This window comes from Macaca mulatta, chromosome 6 (assembly GCF_049350105.2).
Source record: "Macaca mulatta isolate MMU2019108-1 chromosome 6, T2T-MMU8v2.0, whole genome shotgun sequence".
NCBI lineage: Eukaryota > Metazoa > Chordata > Mammalia > Primates > Cercopithecidae > Macaca > Macaca mulatta.
The window spans coordinates 151764452-151782254 of NC_133411.1; the positions used below are offsets into that span (position 1 = coordinate 151764452).

General features: G+C 43.1%; 1 protein-coding gene across 50 annotated transcripts in view; it reads left to right on the plus strand.

Annotated features, from left to right (window-relative positions):
* Positions 1–17803, plus strand: part of ARHGAP26 (Rho GTPase activating protein 26) — an 840200-nt gene that overhangs the window by 502052 nt on the left and 320345 nt on the right. For all 50 annotated transcript variants that reach the window (XR_013394918.1, XR_001445584.3, XR_013394919.1 and 47 more), the window contains 3 exons: positions 6547–6657; positions 14199–14303; positions 15799–15928. Coding sequence is in view for 47 of the 50 variants with exons in the window: in XM_077937293.1 (XP_077793419.1) it covers positions 6547–6657; positions 14199–14303; positions 15799–15928 (346 nt within the window). In the remaining 3 variants the exon portion in view is untranslated. The remainder of the gene's footprint in view (positions 1–6546; positions 6658–14198; positions 14304–15798; positions 15929–17803) is intronic.

Here is a 17803-nt window from a genome sequence, read left to right on the forward strand (position 1 = left end):
CTTGCCTTTGACCTAGTCATACTTTCTAAGTACTTTGAGTGTGAGGATTAGGTTGCGGATCTTGCAGGTTCTGATCTGTTCAGGTAAGTTCTCAGGCATTGCTTTTTAGTTGTACCTGAACTAAATTAAACTGTATAAAAATCTAAGAGTAAAGAGGTAAAGAGATCGAGACCATTCTGGCCAACATGGTGAAACCCCGTCTGTACTAAAAATACAAAAATTAGCTGGGCATGGTGGCAGGTCCTGTAGTCCCAGCTACTCAGGAGGCTGAGGCAGGAGAATTACTTGAACCCAGGAGGCGGAGGTTGCAGTGAGCCGAGATTGCGCCACTTCACTCCAGCCTGGTGACAGAGTGAGTCTCTGTCTCAAAAAAACCAAAAGCCAAAAATCAAAAACAAACAAAAAGAACAGTGATGATATTACTACTGCCACTAACCACATTAGTAGCAACTACAATATAGGGAAACATTTGTTGAATGCATATTTATGGCCCAGGTATGGTGTTAAGCACTTTACATGGAATCTTCTGGAATCCTCACCCTAAGAGGTATAGATGTGGTTATTACTCGGTTTTGCACATGAGGAAACTGAGACTCAGGATAAATAGCTTAGTGGTAGCGAGTCAACCCCAGCACTGGCTGTGTGGCCCTTTCCCTTCACCCAGTTTGCTTTTCTATGTCTCTATCTGGGGAGGGATGCTGACCATTGTTATTTAGTGCCAGTGTCATAACATAGAATTGGAGAGAGGGAAGGACCTTAGTGATCATCCATTTCAACTTTCTGGAATTACACTTGGTGAAGGAACTGGGTTTCTTGCAGAGGTCAGGTGTTTTGCTCAAGGTGTTCAGCTATGTAGTGATCATTTTCTTCACATTTATTAAAAATTCAGCTTTTAGGAACATTGTTGAGCACCTGGTACACCTTTGATGAAACCTTCCACTTTGATTATACAGAGTTGTTCCCTGATTGCAAGCACGGAATGCTTTTAAATTCCAGCCCATCCCTAGATCCCTGGAAGTAGAAACTACAGGCAGTGATGTGGAATGGCACTGCCATCTAGTGGATGATTTAAACAAATGTGTAGTTTTGAATGGTAAAAAAGTTTGCTTCAAAAACAGTAGTCATTCATTCAACAAATACTCATTGGACGCTTCTGCAGCAGTCTGTCCAGGCACTGGGTGTTTTGTAGAAGGTGAAATGAAGGATCTTCTTTCATGGAAATTACGATATAGGAGGAAGTCTCTTTTACAAGAAGCACAGAATGGTTGATGGGTTTAGACAAGCCAGTAGATTTATAGCTTCTCGGGTGGCAGTCAGGAAAACTGTCTTGAGTGGTCTGCAGGGTGGATTGGAATCCTGGCTTATAATTCCATTACAGGGGGCTCAAGGATGTGATGGATTCCGTGGCCCACACCACGCAGGGGCATTGGCAAGAGAAACATAACATTCCACTTGGGATTTCTTCTTCCTTTTCCTTTGGGAATGCATTGAGTTATGCATTTGTTCTTAGTTCTGGGTCACTGCCAGGACATGCCTTTGGTGCTGACTGATGGCCATGTGGGGATCAAGTCATTCATTCTTCATGCATCTGTTGAACATTTATTATGGGCCATACACCATTCTGAGCACTGGAGGAGAAAATGAAAAAATTAGATAAGGTCTTTGTTCTCTTGGACTTTATATTCTAGTCGTCTATATACAAGACAAGAAAGGAATAGGCCAGGCACAGTGGCTCATGCCTGTAATCCCAGCACTTTGGGAGGCCAAGGCGGGCAGATCACTTGAGGTCAGGAGTTCAAGACCAGCCTAGCCAACAAGGCGAAACCCTGTTTCTACTGAAAATACAGAAAAATTAGGTGTATGTGGTGGCGCGTGCCTGTAATCCCAGCTACTTGGGAAGCTGAGGCAGGATAATCACTTGAACCCAGGGGGTGGAGTTTGAAGTGAGCTGAGATCATGCCACTCCACTCCAGCCTGGGCAACAGAGTAAGACTCTGTCTCCAGAAAGGAATAGATAAGAGTTTAAATTGGGAGATGAGATAGAGATTTCCTGGTACCCTATTTAAAATAATATAGTCAGTGAAAGCTTCTCCTAAAGAGGTAATATTTAAACCGAGCCCAGAAGGCATGAGCTAATGAAAGGCCACAACAATCTTCTTCAGGCTGTAAGTATGTCGCAAAATCACAATTATTGGGTCGTGAAATAGGGTAGGCTAAAATAGAATAAAAAATATGAGGCCGGGCATGGTGGTTCATGCCTGTAATCCCAGCACTTTGGGCGGCCGAGGCGGGTGGATCACCTGAGTTTGGGAATTTGGGACCAGCCTGACCAAGGTGGAGAAATCCCATCTCTACTAAAAATACAAAATTGGTGGTGCATGACTATAATCCCAGCTACTCGGGAAGGCTGAGGCAGGAGAATATCTTGAACCTGGGAGGCGGAGGTTGCAGTGAGCTGTATTCATGCCATTGTACTCCAGCCTGGGCAACAAGAGCGAAACTCCGTCTTAAAAAAAAAAAATATGTAAGTGCATTGCACTTAACCGTTATAAATGTGTGTTTATTGAGTCATAATATAAAAAGTATTTCTTACTGTATGTTGAAGTTAAAATGTGTATTTATCTAGGAGAAGAGGTTTTTGGGCAGAAGGAACACCAGGTGCAAAGGTTGTGGGAAAGAAAGAGGTTTGGAGTGTTAGAGGACAGGAAAGAGACCAGAGTGGCTGGAGCATGGTGACAGTGGGTTAGGTTGGGAGGAGGTGAGGCTGGAGGGTTGGGCAGATTACACAGCGTCTTGCAGACCATGGTAGAGGCCATGGGAAGCCCTCAAAGGGGCCATAAGACCATCTGGTTTAGATTTTAAGGAAAATATTCTGGCTCCTGGGTACAGAGTGAATTGGGACGGGGAGAGAATGAAGACAGAGAGACCAGTTAGGAGAGAAGTGTAGTAGCTCAGAGATGATGTGGCTATTTGAGGGTAGAGCAGGAAGTGAGACCCTTGTGTTCTGAAGTGCCTGGTGACAGCAACCACCGACACGCACAGTACATTTTCCAGTTTTCAAATGGTGTACATCATTTGGTCCATTTTCTCTTGGAAACACTACTCTGAAGCAAGGGCTGATATTATCTCCATCTTCTAAAGGAGGTCAGTGGCTTGAGCAGGTCTCACCAGCTAGGACATTGTAGAATTGGAGCTTGCACTTGAGCAGCTCTCCGATGTGGGAGTCAATTCTGTGTTCCTCATAGGAATTTCCTTCTGGATCCTTCATCCCTGCCTTTGCAGATTTTCATAATGATTTCTCCTGTTTCCCGCCTCCACTCGCAGTGTCAGTTGGCAAGCCCAGGCAGAGAGAAGCTTTGAGGTGTGTGGAGTGGTCAGGAGTAGATGCATCTCTCCGTGTGAGCGTGTTGGATTTGTGCTACAAGGAGATCAAAGGCTACAGGAACACATGGGGCTTAGCAGCAGGAGCCTGGTTGGAAGGCGTATCAGCCCAGTTGTCTCAGCAGCCACACGATGCAGGGGGTGGTGGTGGTGAGTAGGGTGCAGGACCTTCTGAAACTTGTCTCCAAATACAGATTTATCAGTGCTCAGATATCTCTTTTCCCTGCTTGGGAGCCTTAGAAAATGCCCCCAGTCTTAGCCTTTCAGATTAGTTTGATCCAGCAGTTACTCAGCAGACTGGCTTTTGAGTATGAGAATGTCCATTGCTGTGGGAGGAAGTTGCTAGTGTGAGAGACCTGAATATATTCTTTCAGGGTGTTTTATAACATCTTGTGTTTTACCAGAGCTTGTGGTTTTCTCTTAATTTACTTACTTGGCTAATGTCTCTTTTCTTTACTATGCTCTAAGTTCCAGGAAGGAAATTTCTTTAGCTCATGATGGTGGAACGGATAGATGATTTGCTAAACTCTTAAGATGTCCAAGTTGCATATTGTATTTGGTATAATGGAAGTAAGGGTCTGTTCCGAGTTTCTTCTGTAGGAATGTTGACAAAGGAACACTCAAAGAAATATGCCTTTGGGAGCTGTGTCTTAGTAAAGGGCATTGTAGAATGGTTTCTGACTGTCGTTTCTAAGGAAAACAGTGTTTTGTTTCTTACTAGCAGGATATTCATTTATATTAAAAATATATATTCACTTTAGTGTTTTGCCACTGAAATATGCTTTCAGTTTGATTACCTGCTTTGAAGGATTGAGTTGACACAGACACATTAAGGAAAGGTTTAGAGCTTTATAGTGAGAGTTGAGGTACTTCCCAGCATAGCATCTTGCAACTCCATGCTTGGAGTTTCTCCCTGGGTGCCAGATCCCAGATCAGTGGTTTAATTGTACCCGCTCGTTGGCCTGTCCTGGACACATGCCTGCACAGAGGGAGAAGTGAAATTGAGAGGGAGTGTTGAAATGTCTCTGCTTGTAGTAAACTGTTGTTCTTATCACAAAGAAAGTATTTGGGACTTCCGTGAACATGGCCTTTTCTGAGATTCCCTGCCCTCTGACAGTTTGTTTTGTGCATTAGAAAGGCCTGGATGAGGATGACTCTGCAGGAATTTCTTTTTCACTGTAAGAATCTGTCTCCCATGGAACCCAAGTTGCCCCAGGGTATGGCGAGACAGTGGAGACTGGTGGTTTCAGGATGATCCAAGGGCCTTAGGGGCAGATCCACCAGGACAGAAATCCCAGGTCTGCCTTATACTAGCTGTGTTACCTTAGTCGAATTCCTTAATGTCAGTGGATTATATTTTCTTCCTGTATGTTAGAGATACAGATAATATGTCTTTTCTAGGCATGTAGTGAAGATTAAATAATTAAAATTAATGAGAATTAAATAAGGTAATGTAGGTACAGCTATGGCCATGGTTCCTGGCACAAAGTTAGTGCTCAGGTAACCATTATCATTATTCTTATTTCTCTTTTGTTTGTTAGATTTGATTACTTTTAACATGTGACATACTATTTGGGCTAATATGATGTCCGTTTGGCTCACTCGCTTACCTTTTTGGTTGATAGGTAATCATACATACTTATGGGGCATGTATGCTATTTTGATACATTCCTATAAGGTGTAATGATCAAATGAAGGTATTTAGGGTATCTATCACCTCGAACATTTATCATTTCTTTGTGTTGGGAACATTTCATATCTTCTAGCTTTTATGAAATATACACCGTACATCAGTTAACCATAGTCATCCTACTGTGTTATGAAATACTAGAACTTATTCCTTCTATCTAACTGTATTTTTGTACCCATTAAGCAACCTCTCTTCATCCTTCCTACCCCCTCCTTTTTTTTTTTTTTTGAGACAGTGTCTCGCTCTGTTGCCAGGCTGGAGTGCAGTGGCACGATCTTGGCTCACTGCAACCTCCGCCTCCTGGGTTCAAGTGATTTTCCTGCCTCAGCCTCCCAAGTAGCTGGGATTACAGGTGTGTGCTACCATACCCAGCTAATTTTTTTATTTTTAGTAGAGATGGGGTTTCACCATGTTGGCCAGGCTGGTCTCGAACTCCTGACCTCGTGATCCACCTGCCTCGGCCTCCCAAAGTGCTGGGATTACAGGCATGAACCACCACTCCCAACTCCCACCCCTTTCTTAACCTCTGATAACTATCATTCTACTTTTTACTTCCTTGAGATCCCCTTTTTTTAGCACCTGCATATGAATGAGAACATGGGATATCAGTTTTTCTGTGCCTTCACTTGACATGAGCTCCAGTTCCATCCATGTTGCTGCAGAATTCCATTCTTTTTCATGGCTGAATAGCAGTCCGTGTGTGTGTATTTATCCATTCATCCGTTGAACACTTAGGTTCACTTCCTATCTTGGCTGTTGTGACTAGTGCTGCAATAAACATGGGGGTACAGGTATCCCTTTGATAGAGTGATTTCCTTTTCTTTGGATAAATACCAAGTAGTGGGATTACTGGATTATATGGTAGTACTATTTTTTGCTTTTTGAGAAATCTCCATACTGTTTTCCATAATAGTTGTACTAATTTACATTCCCACCATCAGTTCCCTTTTCTCCCCATCCTTACCAGCATTCGCTACTTTTAGTCTTGATCATAGCCATTGTAACTGGGTTCAGATGATATCTCATTTTGGTTTTGACTTTCATTTCCCTGATGATTAGTGATGTTGAGCATTTTTTAATGTACCCTTTGGCCATTTGTATGTCTTCTTTTGAGAAATGTCTGTTCAGATCTTCTGCCCACTTTTTAATGGTATTATTTGTGGTTTTTTTTTTTTTTTCTGTTGAGTTGTTTGAGTTCCCTGTATACATTTACCTTTTTAAACCAATAATCTCATTAGAAAGCTTTTTGTTTTGTTTTAAAAAATTATATGTATTTAAGTTGTATAAATGATGTTTCAGTATACTTTTGCGTAGTGAAATGGTTACTATAGTTATTCTTCTTCTTCTGTGTAATGCTATTGGATTTGTTTTTGAAAATTATCTCCAGAGATTTTTTTTTTTTTCCTGATCTGCTTTCAGAATGCTATCCTTGGGTAGTGACTTGATTTTTCTCTTAAATTCCATCTTGTTTGTAGGCAGACAGCCAAGTGGACCTGGTCCGGCAGCATTTCTATGAAGTATCCCTGGAATATGTCTTCAAGGTGCAGGAAGTCCAAGAGAGAAAGATGTTTGAGTTTGTGGAGCCCGTAAGTAGATATTCAGGGTTTAATGATGTACCCAAACATTCATTTCTCACTCTAACTAGTAGTGGATTACAAAATGCTCTAGGTTGTTGATGAAGAGGTTGAGCATCCCTGATGCTGTGCCTACTGTAAGTATCAGTGCTTTGTCAGCCTGGCTGCCCTGGATTCTTCCCAGCAGCCATTCCTGTACAACACACAGCAATGGAGACAGAGCGTCCAGCAGTCATTCTTTCCTCTAGCTACCCAGTGATGTGCCATATGATTTTCAGGTGGACAGAGTGGAAATGGGAGTCCAGAGGGGAGGAGTTCTTTATCTTGCCATGAAATAGTGATTATACCTTAACTTCCCTCCTCTTTCCCACCTGTCTTCTCTGCCTCAAATAATTCAGATGTAGTAGTCACCCAAAGACATAGTACGTTTCTCTTTTTACTCCGTGGTTCAAAGCCCCTTCTCACCCCATTCAGGTATTAAAATATGCTATATAAAGTTTCTCATATGGATTTCTCACATGGATTTGTTATAAACAGAGCAACATAGAGACTCTGCTGAGTAGACCTTGAAGGAATTTGGACTTTTACAGTGTCCCAGTGAACATGAATATTGCATTGTGGGAAAAGCCTGACTTTAGGCCACACCAGCATGGTTGTGGTTTCGTTTGGACGTAGTGCCACTCCACTCTACTGGGTGGGTCACTGGTGTGGAGAATCCACAGCAGGAAGACTTCACGGAAACACCAAAATAGTGTGTGGACCTCAATTTAAAACTCTTGCAGACTGTGGATTTTCCAGCCAAAATGCAGCCTCTGATTTAGACTCAAGCCTGGCATCTCTGTACAAATAAGATTCTCTACCTAGATTTAAGAAAGGATAATTTTCTTTTTTCTTTTGTTTTCTTTGAGACAGAGTCTCGCTCTGTCCCGCAGGCTGGAGTGCAGTGGCGCAGTCTCAGCTCACTGCAGCCTCTGCCTCCCGGGTTCAAGTGATTCTCCTGCCTCAGCCTCCTGAGTAGCTGGGAGTACAGGCACGCACCACCATGCCTGGCTAATTTTTGTATTTTTAGTAGAGACGGGGTTTCACCATGTTGGCCAGAATGGTCTCCATCTCCTGACCTCGTGATCCGCCTCTCTTGGCCTCCCAAAGTGCTGGGATTACAGGTGTGAGCCACTGCGCCTGACCAAGAAAGGATAATTTTCTTAAGCAAATAAGAATAAAACTATAAGAAACTGAAAGAAATGGCCACTCTTTCTAGTAAAGAGCGTTCTATACCCCATGTCTAATTTATAGACTTTTGGGGTGGATGTTTTTTAGGCACGTAGACTTGCTGGTGGTTTCATCAAGACTCCAGTTGGTGGCCAGGCACAGTGGCTCATGCCTGTAATCCTAGCACTTTTGGAGGCTGAGGCAGGAAGATCACTTGAGACCAAGAGTTTGAGATCAGCCTGGGCAACTGGGCAACATAGTGAGACTCCATCTTTTTTTTTTTTTTTTTAAAAGATTCCAACTGGCTTTGGAACCTTATGTCTACATCATTTGCTATGCTAGAACTATAATTTCTGGATACCACTCCCAGCTACCTCATTTGGCAGATTCCTTAATGTCGTCAATTACTTCAGTCTCCATATATGAATATTAAAACCTTAGACCCAACTTCCTGTCCAGCAGTGGTTTCAGTCAAGGTCCCAGGTCAAAAATCCCCATCTTTCTGCAGGGTCTGTTAGGTATGAACAGCTGTTGTCAGATAAAGCTGCCTTAATGATTTTCCTGCTTAAAGCACAAGCCCTGGCCTTTCAAGCAGAGGTTTACTGAAGACTTGCTTCCTGTGGTCAGGGCAGGAATTCAAATGCTATCACACAGAATTTGCCTTTAGCATTATTTTATTTGCTTTTGCCAGAATTTCTGGAGAAAAAGAACAGTGCATTTCTAATAATCTTTATATATACTTCGATTAATATTATTCCAAATTTGCTTGCTTTTGATGAGTTTTTTTTTTGTAATTGGCCCATCTAGCTTTTTTGAGGTGAGTGTTTTGTTATCCACTTCACTCTCTCAGTAGGTGTACCTAGTGAGTCAGGTATTTTATCTGTTGGCTTTTGTTGAATGGTATCCACAAAACCTCACACAACAATAGATGTTTACTTCTCACACATCTGTGAGGTTCAGCCAGCTTAGGCTGGGCTCAGCTGGATAGCTTTGCTCATCTAAATGGGTTTTCCTCCTCCTCCTTCTCCTTCTTTTGTCTCTTCTCCCCCTCTTCCTTCCTTCTTTTTTGAGAAAAGAAATCTCTAAAGATTTACCATTCCATTTCCTGGCATTCTGTTGTAGTGTGTCCATGTCTTAGGGAGTTTTCACTTTAAGAAGTAGTAGCATCATGGTTAAGGATTCTAGAGCTAGACTCCCTGAATTTAAATCCCAGCCTTGCCATTTACTAGCTATGTGTTCTTGGGCAAGTTATTTCTCTGAGCCTTACTTTCCCCATCTGCAGAATGGGGATAGTAATATCACCCACTTGATAAAGATGTATGAGGATTGACTGAGTGTTTTTCCATGTGGGGTGCTTAGAACAGAACCTGATTAGAACCCAATAAAAAGTTAGCAATTTTTTTAATTTATGAGCAAATGAATGAAGTACTAATATTAACAGGGCCTACCTGTTTTAATATAAACAATCTTGGTAGATCTGAAAGTATGTATTTATTGAGTACCATAGAAAATGCTGAAAACCCAGATGCTGTGGCTGAGGCACTCACAGCCTCACTGGGGGAAGCAAGATGTGTATAGTAGAGAGCTAGCCAAGGTAGCAAGGAGTTCAGTGACAGCTTGGACAGGATGGATGCTATAGATGTGCCAGATGGATTTAAAAGTATAACCATTGCAGTGTGCAGATGTTTTTCAGTTCATACAGTGAGAAACCTGGAGAGCTAATGAAAATAAATTTTCAGTCTCTTGTTAGGACAAAGAGATAATAATAGGGATTTGCCCAAAGTTAAACTAAATGTTGAGAGGCTGGATATAGGATTCACATGTTTGGCCTTTACTTTTCTACAGAAGTTCCTGTCTCTGCACATCAGCTTCTAGGCAGGTCAGTGGCTTCAGGAGCTGGGGATTGGGAGAAGGTACTCCTACAGTGAAAAAGCTACAGTGAAAAAGTGTTAGACATGCACATTCTCAGGCTTCACTCCAGACCTGAAATTTAAGGGAGGGGCCCAGTAGTCTGTAGTTTAGTAAACTTCCAGGTGATTCAGCTGCACATTTCAGTTTGAGCCACTGGCCTAGATTATACAAAGGAAGAACATGAAATAACCACTGATGATATTAACTGAAACCATGTCATGTACCATGCTAAGCGCTTTACCTACAGTATGGCAGTCGAACCTTATAACATCTCTAAGGGTAAAAACTGTTTTTATCCCAATTTTCAGATGAAGAAATAGAAACAAATAAGTTTCTTTACCTGTCCAACATCGTATCTAGTAAATAGCAGAGCTGGAAGGGTCTGATTCTTCATCTCTATGAAATAGCATTTGATTGCTTACAGGTGGAAAGGAAACCAGCAAGAAGTCTATTGAACTAAATTGCTGGGGTGGGTATTCATATTTGAGTTGGTTACAGTCAAGGGAATCTTCCAGTCATGTAAGAGACCTCTATGCAAATTGACTGTGTTCCTTTGTTTCTTGAAAGTAACTTCAAGTACCAGGATATTGTTGACCTTCAGAAAAAGAAACAATTGTAGTGTTCCCAAGGAAGAAAAAAATCAGACTTCTGGGATCTAAATCAGATCTTCTGGGATATATATATATGTGTGTATATATATATATGTGTCTGTGTGTGTGTATATATATGTATATGTATGTGTATATTTGCCCTGGAAGCCTTAATTTTCTTGTCACAGTACTAAATGTTCCTGAGATTTGGATTGCAGATAATGACATATTGACTCTATGAAGGTGAAGCCACATTCTCTCTGTTCCCTGAGTTTTCATAATTGAAGGTTAGCTAGTGCAGCAGAGAACTCATTCTCCATGTTCATTAGGCACTGCATCCTCTGAGTTTTACATCCTGAATATTTCTTGGTGCTGTGTCTCTTCCTCTCCTTTCCCTCTGCTTCTGTCCCATTGCAGGTCTTCATTCTTTCCTTTGGACTTTGCATTCTGCCCTGGGCCTCCCCCTTCTCCAGTCTGGCCTGGACCAGAGTACATCTTCTGACACATCAGTCTGATTCTTTCTCTCTCTTTTGCCAAGAATCTCCTGGCAGCCCTCCTGTACTAAGCCCATTACATGGATGATCTGAATTAATCTTCACTGAAACTCTGTGCAGTAGTAAAAAATCACTGTTATCCTCCTTTTAAAGATGAGTTAAAGGGAGTTACATGGCTTAGCCCCCTCAGCTTTTCACCACTCTACTGGCTGCTCTTCCCTTTCTTGCCTGTGTGGATGATTCTTGGTAGCTGTATGAGTTTGCTAGGGCTGCTGTAACAAAGTACCACAAATTGGGTATCTTGGAACAACAGAAATCTGTTGCCTCACAGTTCTAAAGCCTAGAAGTCTGAAGTCAAGATTTTGGCCCCAAGATCCTTCTGAAACCTGCAGTGAAAGGGGACACTTCCTTTCCTCCTTCTAGCTTCTCGTGGCTTGTGACCATGTTTGGCATTCCTTGGCTTATAGATGCCTCCCTCCAATCCTTTGTCCTCACATGGCCATGCATGTCTCTGTGTCCACATTTTCACCTTTCTAAGGACACCAGATATGGCATCCTTGTAAAAGTACTAGGACCCACCCTGGTGTCCTCATTTAACTTGAATACCCATGTAAAGACCCCATTTCTAAGTAAAATCACCTTCAGAGGTATTAGGACTTCAACATATCTTTTTTGGGGGTATACAGTTCAACCCAGTAAAGTAGGTCTGTTCTGTGAATGGTGACAATCCAGAACGATGCAGCCAGCATTAACTTGGACAATTAGATTTTTGCTTCTTAAAATGAAAAAAATAAATTATGTTGTCAGCTAGGAAGTAGGAATAGGTTTTGCTTATGGTATTCTTTTAGGATAACAAGGATGGAGAAGGAGGCACAGGGAGGCGGGAAAGATCTTTCCTTTGTCAGGCTGCGATGTTGTGGTTGCTCCGTGGACAGCTGACCCCTCTTATTTGATAACCAGGTGGGACCGCAGCAGGTTCTTCCTCCTAGTGTTTGGGTAGAAGCATTTCTTTGAAGCAGACAGCTCCCCCACCTCTGGAGTCCCGTGGGCTTCATCCTGCCCCCTGAGGAGTGGACTTTCATTTCCCACTTTGTAATGGTTCAGAGGTTCATATAGTGTTGGGGATAGGGGAGAGAAAAGGTGCTGTGAGGGGAGAAGCAAGGGGGAAGTGGGCCAAAAATAGCAACATGCTAAGGAGTCATTTCCCTTAGTAAAATGGACAATCAAGGCATGAGACCAAAGGAGGAAAAACAAAATAAATATTAGTTAACTTCCTGCCTTTGGGGAGCACTTGCGGGTATGCCCAGGTGGCATCTTGGTGAGCTATTTGAGAATATTTAATTACCCTGAGCAAGAGAGGCTCTGTTTACTGTAAGTGAACGATAAATCATAGTTAATAGGAGGAATGACCTTGGAATTAGCTGCTTATCTTCTGCGTTATTCTCAAGTTAGGGGTGGTGTCATGCCTTGGAAAGGCAATGGGGCAGGGCATTTGCACACAGCAGGGAGAGCAGAGATAAGAAGAGGGACAACAGTTTTCATTGTGAATGCTGCCACTAGGTTTGGCAGAGGAGCCCCTTCTCCTCTATTATTGGAGCCATCTAGAAGGAAAGGTATGGGTCTTCCTCTCAACAAAATAATTTTGTATGGAGTAAGCCCAGAGCCTTCGGCCATCTTTGAAGAAAAGCATTCATTTTCAGTCTCTAGTGACTCGATGGGGCTTAACACTCATTCACTGATTTAGTTAGGGGTCTATATATGGTGCCACCGGATAGTTTTATAGCCAGAGGACCCAGCAATGCCCACTCTTGCACCATCCATGAGAATCTAAGGGGATAGATGAGCCGGGGACAATGGCAATGGGAAGTTAAAGGTTATATTGTCATAATCTGGGTTTTATCTTCACAGTGCCCGGCTCTTCGATTAAACCGGGCTGGCCTGGCCTCTGAGTTTAGGTCCAGTGCTGTATACCTTTGTGCTTACTATTCCTACTGCAAACAAGATGAGAGAGTAGGGGTAGGGTGGGCGGGATGAGATTCCTTTACTGTCACTTATTAGGGCTGCCTCTCAGAAAAGGAGAGTTAGTTAGGTGAAAATAAGTGGGATGGGATTATGTTTAGTAAGTAAAGTAATTTTGTTTTACATAATAAGTAATGTTTAATAAGTAAAAAAATTCATTTAGGAACTGAAAATCTGAAGACCACAATGTAAAATACAGCAAATGTGTCTTGGAATAAGGTGGTATGGCAGGTCAGGGAGGTCAGAGTGGACCCCTCAGAAAATGTGGGTCAGCCTTCAGAAGCCAAAGTGAATGGAATAGTCCCCAAATGCCATGGAGCTGAGCTTGTGATAGAGGTGAGGTGCTGGTCCTTCCTAAATCTTGTTCGGGCTTTTATTATAATCCTTTCTTCAGGTTGAAGTTTGGAAGGGAGGGAAGATGTGTAGAACTTGAGAAGGGGCCAGGAAAGCATAACAACAGTGAGGTTTGGATGTAAGCTCCGAGAGGAAAGACCACAGGAACGTTGTTTATTTAGTTTGGAGAAATGAAGGCTGGCAGGGGCTCAGGGTGGGGACATTAATAGTTTTTAAGTATAAGAAGGCATGTGGTGAGCATTGTGGTGAACAGATGTTTTCACCATTCACTAAAGACAAGACTAAACAATGAAATGGGCTTACCTTTTAGCCTGAGGGATTTAATTGAGAATTTAGGGAAACCACCGTAAGTGGAAATGTGGGAACATGGAAATATTTTACCAAAGGAATCCATAGTGTTTACTTTTGAGTAGTTTGGGGAAAGCACAGAAACGCACTTCAGTTGAAGTGTAATCTGGATGATTTTCTTTGATTTGACTTTGCCTGTTAGACTGCAGACTCAGGACACCCCACTTCCTTTTCTCCCTTCCTCTTCTGTGTAATAATCTGATACTACAAATGTACTAGAGGGAAACTGAGTCAGAACCCTGGTCTTTGGTTTCTGAGGAAATGATGTTCTCAGCAGGTGGTGAGGCCCACAGGGCAAGGGCATGGGTGTTGGTGCCAAGGAGACCTGGTTTCAAGTTCTGGCTGCCACTTCCTGTGTGTTTTGGGGCAAGTTTCTTAACCTCTCTGAACCTGCTTCCTCATTATTAAAATGGGGATAACAGTAGTGCTTAGGTCATAGGAGGTTGTGAGTACTCACTCAGGGCATGGAAGGGCATAGTGCCTGGCACACAATTGGTGCTCTTTAAGTGTCAGCCATTATTATTCTCTATTTTAGACTTTCAACCCACTGTTGGGAGCTCAGATACAGCTACATAATACCTCTTTTCAACCTGGTTATGTGACCTTTACCTTTCTTCCTTCATTACAGCTGCTGGCCTTCCTGCAAGGACTCTTCACTTTCTATCACCATGGTTACGAACTGGCCAAGGATTTCGGCGACTTCAAGACACAGTTAACCATTAGCATACAGAATGTGAGTGGGCATAGGGACAGGCTTCCTTTCTCTGGTTAAGGAAAAACAAAATATGGGCCTGATTGCCATAGAAACCATCCAGGTGGCTTGGAATGTAGATGAGGAGGGTGGGTCTTGCTTGGGTTCAGAGGGAAGCTAGGAGCAGGCGTTTCTAGAGTACTTGGTGGTTCTGAGTTAGACCATCATCCTCTTCTCCATTATTTCAAAGCCCTATTTATGTTCTCGGAAGTGCTGCTGCTGATTATGTTTCAAATCTGTAGCATCTGTAGCATCAGAGTCAGGATTTCCTTTGGCAGTGGAAATCCCAGCCCAGCCCAGCCTCCATTCTATGCATCTAGCTGCCTGGCTACATGAGACCATGTGGAGTGTGTGTTCTGGGGATGGGGGTTGGGGACACATGCTGGCCTCCGGCTCAAAGGATGTGCTCTTGTCCAACTCTTAGGAAGGCTGGCAGGAAATCCAAGTCTGTGCTTCACTCCCAGCGTGGTCAGCATTCACAAGTTTTAAACACAGGATCTTTTGGTGCACAGAATCCTGCGTAGGGCTTTTTGGTTAGCAGTTACTGGGGCTTGAGCCCCCTTCTTCACTGTGGAATTGGACCATGTTATTCTTTGTATTTTCTTTGTCTCTAGGTGATCTTGTGTCCATGTGGGGTGTACTGCACGGCTTTTAGAAGCCTGGAGCTTACATAGTTGTCAGTGTTGTCTCAGAGAACAGGAAGTTGCAGAATCTTGGAAAAGGTTTCACAAAGCATGGCTTCCCCTTAGGCCGGGTTTCTCAGAATGCAGGCTCTGAAATCAAGACTGACATGCAACGGGCTTACTGGAGGTGGGGGCAGTGCTGGTAAAAACACCTGTGACAGAGTGAGGGCACCTGGACTCGCAGAGGGGGAAATAGAGCTGTGATGCAGATGCAGCAGAGGTCTCAGTGCAAGGGAGGCTCTGGAGCTGGGATGATCCTTCACAGTCGCCCTGAATACAAGCAAGGGGGCCAGGCTTTCCACCCCTTCTGCCTTTCCGCTAGCCTTGACTAGTCATTGGGTGCAGGCCGACCTTGAGTGAAGGAACTCCCCTTTTAAGGAGGGACTCATCTGTGAGCCATCAGCAGGCAACATTCCTGGCAGCTGGAGAAATGAACGCCTAGGTCATACAGACCCCTAGAGCATCTGAATCAGAATCACCTGGGAGGCTTATGGTAAAACACACTTTTTGGCGTCCAGAGGTGCTACATGGATCTGTAGGAGGGAGGGCTGGGCATTTGCATTTTTCTATAAGATCCTTGGGTGATTTTGATGGTCACTAGAGTTTGAGAGTCATTCTGGTTTAGGACTTGAAGGCCAAAGCATACTTCTTCTAAGGGAGTATTTGGCCAGTTCCTGGAAGGTGGAGTGTCCTTTATCTCATTTTAGATCTAAGGACTCTATTAGGTTGATACTCTGGATTGTTAAAACAGATACTTCGTTTCTTTGATTTGAATAAAATTATTTTCATCCTAGACAAGAAATCGCTTTGAAGGCACTAGATCAGAAGTGGAATCACTGATGAAAAAGATGAAGGAGAATCCCCTTGAGCACAAGACCATCAGTCCCTACACCATGGAGGGATACCTCTACGTGCAGGAGAAACGTGAGTGCTTTGACTAGCAACAGCTTGCGATGTACTCAGGCCTCTTACCTAGAAGGTGGCGGGTGTATCCAGCAGTGCCTGCCTTTCTGCAAATACATGCTTGGATAAACAAGAACAATTTTATAGTTCGTCTTTCCAAAAGGAAAGATGATGTCCACAGAATCTTGTCTACTTTGTTTTTCTTTATGAATGGGAATTCCTTTTTTTTTTTTTTTTTTTTTTTTGAGACGGAGTCTTGCTCTGTGCCCCAGGCTGGAGCATAGTGGCCGGATCTCAGCTCACTGCAAGCTCCGCCTCCCGGGTTTACGCCATTCTCCTGCCTCAGCCTCCCGAGTAGCTGGGACTATAGGTGCCCGCTGCCACGCCCGGCTAATTTTTTTTTTGGTGTTTTTAGTAGAAACAGGGTTTCACTGTGGTGTCGATCTCCTGACTTTGTGATCCGCCCGCCTCGGCCTCCCTAAGTGCTGGGATTACAGGCGTGAGCCACCACGCCAGGCCTGAATGGGAATTCCTTTGGGAACCTGCAATTCCTTAAGGCTCTGTGGTTGCTCTTCTCTCTCTAGTGTTACTCTTCTCTTGAGGTTCCTATACCCCTAGTCCAGCTTTATATACCATACCCTGAGCACAGTGGCCTTGGAAAGGTCTTGCATACTAGGCCCCTGTTGTCTATCAGCAATGTATCCTTTGGTAGACTTAATACTTGGTGATTCTGTTTTCATTTGACATTGTTTCAGCAAGGCCCACACAATCATGACTTAGGCCCTTTCCCTCTTCTCCTCAACTCATTTCATTCCAACACCTGAATTTTATGAAAAGTAGAAACAAAGGCTCACTTCAAGAGCCGGGAAGAAGGCTGAATGTGGTGGCTCACATCTGTAATCCTGGCACTTTTGGAGGCTGAGGTCGGTGGATTGCTTGATCTCAACAGTTCAAGACTAGCCTGGGCAACATGGTGAAACCCTGTCTCTACAAAAATACAAAAATTAGCCGGGTGTGGTGGTGTGCACCTGTGGTCCCAGCTACTTGGGAGGCTGAGGTGGGAAGATTGCTTACAGGGGTGAACCTGTTGAGGTTTATAAGAGCTCGGGAGGTAGAGGCTGCAGTGAGCTGAGATCGCCACCACTGTACTCCAGCCTGGGTGACAGAGCAAGACCCTGTCTCTGAAAAGAAAAAAAAAAAGAGCCAAGAATACTCATTGCTCTGCCAATAATGTCTAGGAAAGGAATGCCAGGTGCTGTTAACATCGACATTTTAGCGATGACTCACAAGTTCATGCCTTACGGCTGGGGAAAGGCTCTGTGATGGGGCCGTGCCGTTTAGGGTAGCACATTCAGACTGAATTCATGTATGCAATGCTAGGAATGAAAGACAGTGAATGTTTTTTCTTTAATGGGTAATTCTTCTCCTAGTCCTCCACCCTGCTTTCTTGGTAGAGAACATTGATCTTTCCAGATTTTTGCAGGTTTTGTGTTCTTTCATGTCCTTCTCTTGATGTAGAGTTAGGCAGATGTCTTCATTCCTAATAGCTTCCTGATGGAATAGAATAGAAATACTTGGTTTCACTAATTATTCTATTTAGTAATTACTCAAAAATTTGTTTGGACTTAAGTTTCCTGGGAACAGTGGGGCAGTAGTGGTGTTGGAGGTATTGGCTGTGATGAGGATTACATTCCTTATTCTTACAGGGATCAACCTGTTGAGGTTTATAAGAAATGTAACTAATTTAATTGTGTGTTTCATATATAGCTGAATACAAAGTGATTCTCTCTTTGCCCAGTAAGAAGGTCCCTGCAAAAGGTTTTAGGTCTACTTGAAAATATAAAATTTTAGGGGTCTAAAAATATAGTTCAAAGTCTACCATAATACTTAATTTGT